Here is a 12,703-nt window from a genome sequence, read left to right as displayed (position 1 = left end):
TTTACCCGCATCCAGAGAAATGACCGGAGAACTCTCAAATCCGGTTAGAGTACGTACGCCATTCTAAACTTTACCGCTTACAGCCAAAACCGCATAAGCTTTAGAGCTGATCCCGAGCGTTAGAGCTAGGAGTAGGCAGAGGATGGTTTCGAGTTCCGAACCCTCTCTGAAAGTCAATTAATTATGACATAGGTTTGTACAAATCGGACATGTAATTTTGCCTTTCCGGACGAGTTCAGTGGAATGCTGTCTACACCATTGACCAAAACGCCTGTTTGTTCAAAATATCCATCAATTTCCTTATTACGAAAAACGTGTAGGACCTAGCAGCTTCAACAGACTATCTGAGACTATTTTCTCAAGCACCACTCACTTCTTAAATGAAATCAAACAGAATAGCTTCATCTTCAGAATACCAGGCTACGTTCTATTCTGTGTTTGTATACAAGAGGTTTAAAACCTCCTTGGTTGTATATCACAACCAGTCGCCTTCTGGTCCACATTAAATAAACCTAGACGTTCACTAAGCGATGAGGATAAGTAACGCTCGTCACCCCAGCGCCAAGACCTCTGTAGCGGCAGCCATAGAAAATTGCTGTTCCCCGAGGCTGGAGAAAAGCATGGTTGGGGATCCACTAATTGTCGCAGGTTGTCTGAGTAGTGGGCATGTGCATGTCATACGAGTGATTGTCGAGAACGGCGAGACACTGGAGCTGGAACGGGAGAAATAAGAGCGCAATGCTACGGCCGTTGCCAGGTGTCGGCCAGCACGGCGCAAGCGTCCTGTGCACGCGACATTCTGCATGACAACGGCGTCAGGCGGCAGCCAACGGGCTGCAGCGCTGTGTCGGCCGGAGAGACATCGCGATGCTGCACGGGCGGCGCGTGTTACTCGCGCTGCTCTTGTGCGGCCTGCTCTGCACGCTGCTGGTGCCGTTTACTTTAGTGCTACGTTCGCCGACGGCCTGCAGCTCTGGTGACGAAGACGACGATGACTATGAACGCGCGCTAAGCGCGGAGGACCACCGATTAGCAGTGATCATTCCGTTTCGCGATCGCTTCGACGAATTGTTGCGGCTGGCGCCTCACTTGCACCGCTTTCTGCGCAAACAGGGGATTCGGCACAGGCTAGTTGTGGTGAACCAGGTGCGTAGTTTCGTGCTGCTTGAGTCTGTGAAGTCGGAGCGCGATGGTTTCTTTAGGGATGTCATGTCGGATCTTGCTGTCACCTCCCGCGTGTTCATGCACTTCTCTCTTGCATAATTTGACACCTGACTAACGGCTGCGTTTAAATTAAAACCAAGCGCATTCCGACAGTAATCTATCTCGGCGGCACTGCCTCCCTCTTCGCAAAGCTTGAAACTCTGCCTGTGGCGTCATTTGTTTCTGCGACCATTCAGTTCGACCTTTAGCGCTTCAGTTGTTATCCTATTACTGCCGTGAGAAATGTCGCGCGCTGGACAGTTAATAAGTACACAAATGGTTGTGTTACTACATATCCTTCGCTTGTCATAGTACCTGTCGTGTGAAGTGTTTGCCAAACGTGCCTTAAGAAGACTCGATATAGAACCTGCAAGTACAATCAGAATATTGGCCGTGATTTGTTGCTGATAATTGTGGTAAGAAATATAGAAGTTAATTATTAACTCACAGGTTGAAGTGAGACTCCTATAGCCAGTGACAACGTAAAATTGAAGTGGCAAATACGCTGCTGTCCAAGTAGCCACTTGTGTTTACCAGCTTGCATAAGAACGTGGCATAGGTGAACTACTTTAAATATTGGCACCTCTCGAGAACAATGTTTTTGAGATTAGAAGCATAATGGGCAAGTACAGTGCAACTATGTGGGTGGAACCTTTACTGAAAATTTATGTTGTTGCCGAGTGTAGACAGGGACACGTGTCGCTGCATTTTGAAAGAAACACTGTCAGCTGAGCTGTACTGTAGTTTTGTCTTGTTGAATTTTGCAGATTGACACACTGCGATTCAATCGAGGCTCGCTTATCAATGCTGGCTTCTTGGAGAGCGAGGCAGACTGTGACTATGTTGCCATGCACGACGTTGACCTCCTGCCGCTGAACCCCCAGCTGAGCTATGCATTCCCTCCCAATGGTGGCCCACACCACCTCGCTGCACCAGGCCTGCATCCGCGGTACCACTACCCAACCTTTGTTGGTGGCATTCTTCTGTTGAGCACAGCCCGCTTCCGCCAGTTGAACGGCATCTCGAACCGCTACTGGGGTTGGGGCCTCGAGGATGATGAATTCTATGCACGTATTCGCGAAGCTGGCCTCAATGTTACACGACCTGTTGGCATTACAACAGGAAAAAAAGACACGTTTCGACACCTGCACGACCGCCGGCGCCGGCCGAGAGACACAGCACGGACGGCACAGCAGAGGCGCGAGAATCGTCGTAGGGACCGCCGAACTGGGCTGGGTGACATAAGGTATCAAGTCAAGGCAAGACACAAGCTTAAGATTGACGGGGCACCTGTGGATGTGCTTGATGTTAGACTGCTTTGCAATCGTACTGACACGCCATGGTGTGAATTACCTGTGAATTGATTGACATGGACACTTTGTTTGGTGTCCACTGGACTCTTGTTTTCTTGCATCAAACAGTAATGTAGTCCCCCCCCCCCCCCCCCCCGCCTTTTTTTTTTTTCTTTAGCAGGTGTTTATGGTTGTCATCGGTCACATGTGTGAGAACTGGAGTGTCTGTGTTCATTGCTGCAATCTGGCAGGCCGGCTTTCCCACTTGTTACTTTGTACTCACATTGTTACGGCACTGTGTATAACGAAATGCCAACTGGCTCCCATATGTTGATAATTTTGCAGTTTTTCAGGGTGTTATGTTTTTGTTGTTAACAGGCTGCATGATAATGTGCCATAACTGCCTGTTCAAGGGCAACCTTCAGTGTCATAGAAATGTAATTATAATGAAGGAAAGCTGAAACTTTGGATACTGTCAGAACTATAGTGGTATTCAGAGATTTGTCATACATATTAGTCTCGCACTCTAACTTCGGAACATTCTTTTGCAGGTTACACACCACTGAACACTAGGAACAGGTTCTGTGAAGTTATTTGTTTCAGAAGATAGCTGTTTCAGTTGTTGCATGTGGGATTATAACCAGCTCTGTTAATTTTAAAAGTGCGGTGGTTTGAAAGTGTGACATGAATAACAGAGACGGGCGCCTGTGCGTGTCTGTCTGCAATTTGTGTTGTACTTTCAAGCCAATTCAATCTTAGAATAAACACGAACCAACTAGCCCCATTAATTTTTCAGCTCTGTTAACTTGTAACACCAGTGCCCATAATTCCTTAGCTAGTCACTGTAGTACATGTTTAGTGCTTGCAACTTTCTTAACGAATATTTCTGTTTTATTTGACAATATTCATTCTGCCTTTTTTATTTTGGCTGCTTTTGAGCTTGCACTGTTTTGACCGCTGTAAAAAAAGTTTTCCTGAGCAACTTCTGACTCTGCACATGTACCATGTTTCTTTCCCATGGCAACGTGACTCTCGCTTACTGCTTAAACCTCAAACAGCAAATTGGCATTGCTAACAAATTAGCTTATTGTCAAGAGCAGAACGCAGTCTCATTTAGGTGCAGACAAAGTCGATGCCAGATTATAGATCTTGAGTTGGTTGATACTTGATATGTACACATGAAGGGCACGTTGGAAGATTCCATTGTTAAATTCTTTGCTGAACCTGCTATCAAATCTATGAGAGCACCCATTTGCGCAAACATGAAACATCTTTAGTTGTTTTGCCATCTCTCGGTCGCATACTCGTGTGTTTCAGTTGCAGAGCTTGCAGTTGTAGGTAAAAGTTTTCAATATTGAACACAGTGCCTGCCACCAGTAGGCATACGTCTTGGACTTTTAGCACAGGACTCTGATGTGACAGGTGCTGCTTACTGTCAAAAATGAGGGCATGTTTTGACATTTCGTAAGTTGCAACAAGGAACCACGGAATGGCATGCAAAACAATTGCAGGAAAAATTGAAAGGGTCAACGCGCATTACCATTTCTCAGACCTGCCGACTTTAGAATCCCCATAAAGTGCATCTAAAGCTATAAAGTACTAAAATTTAATTAAGTATGCTAAAAAAATGCTAAATGCTTGGTTACTCAAAATGTTGATTGTTAAACATTTGCCGACATCGTTTTGTAGGGATGTTGTAAGCAGTCTCTGCTCTGTGAAGAATGGCTGCAAGAATAAGCTGTGCCACAAACAGAATTGCTTATCACGTTTATTCACAAATATTCATGTAACAGCAACTGAATTTTCAGCTTCATTTATACATTGACTCAATAAGCTGGAGTCGCTACTGTGGGTATGTCCAAATAATCGACTGATCGGAAAAAGTAATGCTCGGAAAAATTGGCCGGTGACTGTAAATATATTCCTTTGAAATTGGTTCTGCCTTGAACTAGGTGCAAATGAAAAATTGAAGTATTAGTGCTATATGACAGTCATAAACAAGCTTTAAAGATAAGGTGATTCACAATAAATTTGAAGCTGACTGGCATGCATTTCTCATGAACCAAATTGTGTTAAAAGACAAACTCGTACGTCTACTTTTTTTGTTGAGCCTGCTTATGTCAAATTTGTAAGAAATTATTCAACGCGTCTTGCTTTTTCAGTAGGTCCTTTACACCAAACACTCACAAGAAAATACAGTGTAAAAATACAAAGAGAAAGCTTTCTATAAAACAGCTGTCGTATTTGAGACCAACACTGTGTTATGATCAGAAGGAAAGGAAACCGAACGCTTGATTTACTAGTTAAATCATAAAAAGCTAACAAACAGTGGCATGAAGGACAGCATAAGGAAAAATATTTGTAGTTCTTAGTTGAAGTAAAATAATCAAAATGAATGTGGATGAATAAATAGTTATCCACATTCTAGTGCAAGTGGCCAGTGTGTGCAAGAACTTTTGCATCTTTAACCTTTGTGGTATGTAGGTGTCGACAAGCACTGCGGCCCTGCTTGCATTTAATGCTGGCACAATGCAAAGCATATCTTTTTCTTTCAATGAACAGGAAACATTTCTTTTGTTTTAGGAAGAAAAAAAAAGAAAAATTCATTCAGGAACTCCTCTGGCAGTTCTCCAAGTGTGTGTAAGCATTATGCCACTTGCTCATTTCCTAGCAGCCGGGCGTCATCAATGTTATGAACTTGATGATAATGCAAGTTTAATTACGATAGAGTTCATTATGGCACTCGAACCCAAGGCCATTGGTGTTAATTAATGGGAAGTTAATTAACGTCAGTTAATTGAGATATAATTAAGTCACTCAAACCCTCAATCTTTGGTGGGAGTCGAACCTACGGCCTTTGGTACTAATTAAGGCGAATTTAGAGGAGCTGTTACAGGACTACCACTACTTTTGCTGAGGGGGGTATGCAATGCTTTATTGATGGCTCGGATGCTTTTTTTTTAGCTAGTTCTGTATTGAAATGTATGCTGTTCTGTGCGTTGTATGGGTGATTTCAATTAATGTATGCACTGTTCACTTCACTTTGCTGAGCGTTTGTAGCTTCTGCCTTATGTGGGTATGAGCCATTGCTTAAGGGGCTATGAGCCATTCATTGTCTTACTTACAGGCAAATTTCTCATTGGGTAGGCATAGAAATGCTTCCGCATTTAAAAACACATCACTGACATATTTCTCGTTGGGTAGGCATAGAGATGCTACGCATCTAAAAACGCATCACTTTTTTCTTTTGGCAATTTTAAGGCCACGAGTGACGTGCATGATTTTAGAGCGAGAAGAAAGGGGGTTAAACGAGGGGCCCGATTTTTATTAATTTATTTTATTGACCAGTTGCATTCACCCAAACAGATCACATACTCGTGACGCCTGTGGCAGAATGGATGTCATTTGCCACCAAGGTTTGTGAGTGGTGGCACTGGCTCCCAAGGTTAGTTTTAGTTGTAAAACATAAATACCCAAGAAACTGGATGGGAAAACGGCGCCGCGGTGGCTCATTGGTTTAGAGCATCGCATGCGTGATGCAAAGACGTGGGGTCGTTCCCCACCTGCGGCCAGTTGTTTTTTCATCTGCTTTCATTGCCATTAATTTATCATTCCTCTGATTCAATTCAATTCTCCTATGTTGTCCTTGATGTCTTTGTGTGTTGGCTCTTCTTGATATGCATGATTAATGGTTTGTTGAAAAGCTCATCTACAGTAGTGTTGACTGTGTCAAACTTCTCGATGAATTGTGCAGGCGTCTGTGGCTGGGTGCAATATTTGAATGCGAGATGAGTGTGTGTGCCCCTCTATTTTTGCTTAGAGAAGTCGTCGTATGCCCTTGACTTTTGATTCCTTGTCATGTTCGGCAACTACACTGACGTACATTGTCGGGCTTTTTTATCACAGGCTAACGGCTCACATTGATCAATGCCATCCTGTCTTGCGGTGACATGTTTGTTTTTCACACGTTATTGCATTTCTCTTATGCAAAGCATGCATTGTGTTGACATAGTAGAGGTCCAGCATGAATGCGCACATCTCTCGTTTATATAATGCATGCAAGAAATGCAAGTGCCTAAATGATACAACTTTTGAGTATTAATTTCTACAATACAGTTCATCTTTCTCAGTGCCTGTGACCTAGATGCATTATTGTTGGTTATACAACCATGGTCTTTTTTGCGTTACAGGAGCATTCACTCACTTTCATTAGGCACTGCGCACAGCTGTCAATATTTTGCAGACATCACTCACTTTGGTGCCTTCAACAAGTTCACTGGTTGCATGAAGTAATAGTGCTTATTTTCTTGTGGACTGACTTGGTATCGTTTGTTCGTTCTGCCATTACTACAATGAAAACAATGGAAGTGCATTTCAGTTATTGAGGCACGTTAGTACTAAAGCATTTCAGAAACCACGATAAGTTTACGGAGTACCAAATTTACATTCTAGTCCTGTCGTTTCTTTTTTAAATTTCTTTTATGAGCTACATCACCACACCTGTGCAGGTTTGCCAACTGTCCAAAATTTAGCTCGACAACCCCAACTTTTGAGTAAAAGCCAGAGTCCTGACCTAACCCAGTCGGTATTGGTAAATATCTCAACTTTTCTTTTTCCTTACTGAATAACGATCAGTAAATCAGATTTAATGTTTAATGCGTGATAGCTCGGTTGCATGTTCTTCTCTTTTGTCTTCTCTTGCATTGTGATGAATATAAAGGCAGTTTTGCTTTAGTCTTGCTTCTAGTTCTGTTGTAGGCCTTAACCATTCACCATAACTCTATCTGTATTAGTAGCCGTTTTAACCGGGTAACTATACTGCACCTTTATTGATGCATGTTGCGACAAGGTAGGACAAGAAATTCTGTAAATTTGTTGCATGTACAGACTGGTGGCTTTTGGTACTGTCGGGTCTGTCTCCCCCGTCCCGACTTTGTCCACTCGAGAGTTGGCAACCCTGCATTGCAAATGTGTGAATTGAGTTACTCTGTGCTATGGTGTCGCGGTAATGTCGATGAATTCATACTCATTAAGCGTCGTCCTCTTTCTTGCTAGAAGCATGCAGTAGTCCATTTACAATTTCAAAAATATGTGTCAGTTCTTTTTTGAATTGTTTAATGTGCTTTATAATCTGATGATCTCTGTCGCATCACGTGCTGCTGTTACAGCTCCATGCCAGAGCTGTGTCGCAGCACTTCACCATGCCACTGATACTGCAATGTTTCGTGTGACTTGCATTGCAGGTTTTAGCAGGCACTGCACTTTCGCCTCTCCGACAGAAGCGTGCATTAGTGTATAACACTTGAATTTTTTTTATTTAGAACAATAGTAGTGATCGTGATTCTTGGGGAAATTTTTCCCTTTCTGCAGCTTTCTGCACATGCTGTTTTCCTATCTACGACGATTATGTCCACATAACGCTACTGAAAAAAAAAAGTCCAGGCAAGATGGAGATTCAGAAGTAGATGGAGGCTAAGTAATTATTCAAGCAGGGGATGACCATAATTAACTGTAGCATAAAAAGATAGCACTCAAGAATGGGGACACTTAAGTACTACGAATTGGGCGAGTTGGTAAAGGCCGTAATATAATATTTAATAGTTAATATTTAACTGTAGCACAAACTGATAGAGTGCAAACAAAAGAATGGAGATGTGGTGCTCTTGTGTTCTTTCGTTTTTCTGTTTGTGGACCGTCTGTTTATGATAGTTAAATATGGTCAGCCTATACTTGCTTTCCTAATTTTCAGCTTTAGCAAATGTTTGGACAAGCGGGCAAAGATAAAGTCACTTTGTCGAAAAAGCTTTCGCTTGGTCTAGCATAAGACATTCTTTGCACATCCACTATTGATTAAAAAAGGAATGTAATTGTGAATACATCTTGAATACAAGTGTACGGGCAAATGAGTGGCCATCGGGAAGAGATGCTATTATTGTGCAAAGATCAATAAACTGGAAAATCTCGACACTGCATTCAAGAGAAAATAGTGGTGTTGATTAGAAACTTGGTGGGCTGTAGCTTGTTCTATGTGGGGGAAAACAAATTTCAGCCTTATACGGAATTTATGAATTCCTGCAATTTCCTTGTATGTTTATGTTTCATGTTAGTACGAGTTTACTAGATCTAAGACAAACATAATTAAGAGGTGGTACTTGGATCTCTGTTTTGGTTGATTGAAGTACAGGGATGGTCACATTTGTATGAGGATAGTTGGGTGTATCAGTAGTATCTCTGCTATACATGTATGAGAAGTGATGCATGGCTGTGTTAAATATATTTCTTGTAACTTGAGCTTGTGCAATGCATGTATGTGTGGCTGTAGTTTCTTGGCAGGAAACCTTGCGCTCAACAAGGTGTTTTTGTCCTTGTTCCCTGTGCTGAATCACTTCTTTTTTATATGTAGTGGTTTTTTAATCTTGGTGTTGCAGTTATCTATTGTGTTCCAACCATATTTTGCTTTGGGGAACGTATGCACCCTTGCTAATTCTGTGCAGTACTGCAGGATTTGGTTTTCAGTGTGGCAGAGTAGATTATGAGAAATGGGAACCACTCATCCGTGGAATAGATCAGTTTTATTACTCTTGAAATCATGGACCCGTTTCAGCTCGTGCAGTTCACCACACCACTGCACGATGTGTGTTGGCATTTTGTCCAAAAGGAAGACCACAGCCAAACTGCACTATATAATGACCAATGTTCTTCTCTTAAATAACTAAAGAAGGGAACAACACAAGTCACTCTACATGAAACAAACGTAAACAGAAGCAGACTACACAGGCACTGTTCTGTCTGTTCCTCATTGTGTCGTCTGCTTCTCCCTACTCTTCAGCCCTGTCTAACATGCCATTTGGCTTTCTGTCAAGTACCAGCTAGTCTGCCCTCATTCAGCCAACAGTGTTGTTGTGCTGTCCAAATGCTTTAGGTCACCTCTGCTTCATTAATCTGTTCTTTGCTTCAAAGATGTTTGGCTGTTGCAGTTTTGAAATCTGTGCACAGTAGTATAGGTCGATCAAATTCACCACTGTAGAAAAGTAGGCAGAACTGAAAAGTGGCATGAGAAATTGCGCAAGAGGTTCGTGCTCTTACAGTACCTCCATTACTGCACGGAATTGGCAGGACCAAACTTTGACCTAGCACAGTGACGTTTTTTTAGGCTTTTTGACACCAAGTGTGCGGCACTTGGTAGGATTTGGGTGAAGATAATTTGCTTCACTTGTGCGTGTCTGTGATGAGTGTGGTGCGAGTACAGTCTCGGTAGCACTATATTATTAGGCCGTTTGCATCAGGCCAGGCTGTTTAAAGTCACTGAAAGCCCAGACTTCATTTTCTGCACTCCTGATGTAATTGCAGTGCCATGTTTTTGTTTTGCCAAGCATTTGAAAGGTGGTCTAGTGGCATGACTGTGTAAATGTGCCATAAAATACATGCATCAGTTGGTTCTGTGTGACTGATTATTGTCTGAGGGTGCATGCTCCGGTCATTGAATGCTTCTCTCGTTGCAGCTGTAGGGATGTGCCAACCACAGTTCTAACTTCTGTGGTCCAACAGCAGTAAGGAGAGAGCAGCAGTAGTCATAATAAAGCTGAATAGGAGGTATAGAATAAAGGTAGTACAACCCTACACTCCACCCTACACTCACAATGATGAAGGAACAGAGCAGTTTTACGAAGATGTTGAATTAGCGATGAGAAAAGTGCAAACTCGGTATACTGTAGTCATGGGTGACTTCATTGCAAAAGTGTGGAGAAAGCAGGCTGGTGAACAAGCAATCGGCAACTGTGGCATCAATTCTAGGAACACTGGAGGAGAGATGTTGATAGAATTTGCAGAAACGAGTAAGCTCCAAATAATGAATACCTTCTTCAGGAAGTGTAGCAACAGGAAGTGGATCTGGAAAAGCCCAAATGGAGAAACAAGAAATGAACTAAATTTCACACTCTCTGCCATTGCAAATGTAGTGTAGGATGTAGAAGTGTTAGGTAGGGTAGAATGCAGTGATCATAGGTTAGTGAGGTCTAGGATTTCCCTCAATGTGAAGAGAGAAAGAGTAAAATTTTTCAAGAGGAAACAGGCCAATCTAGATGCAGTAAGGGTAAAAGCAGACCAATTCAGGCTGGTGCTTGCAAACAAATGTGCAGCATTAGAACAGAGAGATGAAGATGACATAGAGGTGATGAATGAGACCGTAACTAGGCTGGCTTCAGAAGCAGCAATTGAAGTGGGAAGCAAGGCACCAAGGCAACCAGTAGGTAAGCTCTCCCAAGTAACAAAGGACCTAGTAATGAAATGACAAAGCATGAAAGTGTCAAACTTAAAAGATCAGACAGAATTTGTGGAACTGTCAAAACTGATCAATAAGGAGAAAGTAACGATATTCAAAATTTTAACGTGAGAAAAACTGAGGAAGCTGTAAGAAATGGATGCAGCATGAAATCAGTATGAAGAAAACTTGGCATAGGGCAAGCCAAGATGTATGCGCTGAAAGATAAGCAAGGTGATATCATCGGCAATTTAGAAGATGTAGTAAAAGCAGTAAAAGAATTCTATACTGACCTGTACAGTACCCAGAACAGCCATGCTACCTTAATTAGAAGTAGTAATGAACAGGATAGAGAGGCTCCTCCTTTAGCTCACAATGAGGTTACAATGGCCTTGCAAGACATGACACAGGGAAAAGCGGCAGGAGAAGATGGAATAACAGTCGATTTAATTAAAGATGGAAAAGACATAATGCTTGAAAAACTGCCGGCCCTTTGTACCAACTATCTGTCGACTTCAAGGGCCCTAGCTAACTGGAAGAATGCCAACATTGTACTAAACCACAAAAAGGGAGACATTAAAGAATTGGAAAATTATAGGCCCGTTAGCTTACTTTCAGTGTTGTATAAAATATTCACGATGATAATTTTCAATAGAATAGCGGCAAAACTTAAGTCAACCTAGAGAACAGGCTGGCTTCAGAAAGGGACACACTACAGCGCATCACATCCATGTCATCAGTCAGGCAGTCGAGAAATCTGCAGAGTACAATCAACCTCTCTATATGGCTTTCATAGATTATGAAAAGGCATTTGATTCAGTAGAAATACCAGCAGTCATAGAGGTATTATGTAATCAAGGAGTAGTGGGGGTTACATACAGGAATATCTTGGAAAATATCTACAGAGGTTCTACAGCTACCTTAATTCTACACAAGAAAAGCAGGAAGGTACCTGTAAAGAAAGGGGTCAGACAGGGAGACACAATCTCTCCAATGCTATTCACTGCGTGCTTGGAAGAAGTATTCAAGCTATTAAACGGAAGGCGTGGGAGTAAGGATCGACGACGAATATCTCGGCAAACTTCGGTTTGCCAACGACATTGTTCTATTTGGCAATAATGCGGACGAGTTGCAACAAATGATTGAGGAAGTAGTGATGAACAGGACACAGAGGCTCCTTCTATATAACTAGCGATGAAGTTAAAATGGTCTTGCAAGATATGGTCCCCGGGAAAAGTGGTGGAAGAAGATAGAAGAGCAGTCGATGTAATCAAAGATGGAGGAAATATGCTTGAAAAGCTTGCGGCCCTTTATGCGCAATTGCCCCATGACTTCAGTGCACCAGAGAGCTGGAAGAAGGCCAACGTTATATTAATCCATAAGAGGGATTGAATAATTATAGCCCCATTAGCTTTCTTTCAGTACTGTGTAAAATATTCACCAAGATAATTTTCCATGGAATCAGGGTAACACTTCAATCAATCAGGAAAAAATTCGCAGTAGTTGCTTAGTGGCACAGTGTTTGGCTGCTAAGCACAAGGTCGCAGGATCGAATTCCGGCCACGGCGGCCGCATTTCGATGGGGACGAAATGAACCCATGTACTTAGATTTAGGTGCACGTTAGAGAACCCCAGGTGGTCCAAATTTCCGGAGTTGTCCACTACGACGTGCCTCATAATCAGATTGTGGTTTTAGTACATAAAACCTCATATTTCTTTTTTTAATAAATCAGAAAAACAGACTGACTTCAGGAAGGGATAGTCTACAATGGATCACGTCTGTGTCATCAATTAAGCAATTGAGAAATCTGCCAAGTGCAATCAACCTCTCTTTATGGCTTTCACAGATTATGAAAAGGCTTTTAATTCAGTAGAGGTACCAACAGTCATAGAGGCATTGCGTAACCAAGGAGTACAGGAGGCATACGTTAATATCCTCAGAAATATC

General features: G+C 42.3%; 1 protein-coding gene across 1 annotated transcript; it reads left to right on the top strand.

Annotated features, from left to right (window-relative positions):
• Positions 1-630: 630 nt before the first annotated feature.
• On the top strand, positions 631-9,935 carry beta4GalT7 (beta-1,4-galactosyltransferase 7). The gene is made up of 2 exons (XM_075672184.1): positions 631-1,146; positions 1,971-9,935. Exons 1-2 carry the CDS (start codon positions 868-870, stop codon positions 2,565-2,567), a joined length of 876 nt encoding a protein of 291 aa, XP_075528299.1. The 5' UTR covers positions 631-867; the 3' UTR covers positions 2,568-9,935.
• Positions 9,936-12,703: the final 2,768 nt, after the last annotated feature.

The sequence above is a fragment of the Dermacentor variabilis genome, chromosome 10 (assembly GCF_050947875.1).
Source record: "Dermacentor variabilis isolate Ectoservices chromosome 10, ASM5094787v1, whole genome shotgun sequence".
Taxonomy (NCBI): domain Eukaryota; kingdom Metazoa; phylum Arthropoda; class Arachnida; order Ixodida; family Ixodidae; genus Dermacentor; species Dermacentor variabilis.
The sequence above is the reverse complement of the archived record's forward strand: the minus strand, read 5'-3'. Positions and strand labels throughout refer to the sequence as shown.

Coding starts and splice junctions, on each gene's coding strand:
- beta4GalT7 (XM_075672184.1), top strand. CDS start 868: ATGCTGCACGGGCGGCGCGTGTTACTCGCGCTGCTCTTGTGCGGCCTG. Junction 1,147..1,970: donor GGCTAGTTGTGGTGAACCAG/GTGCGTAGTTTC, acceptor TGAATTTTGCAG/ATTGACACACTGCGATTCAA.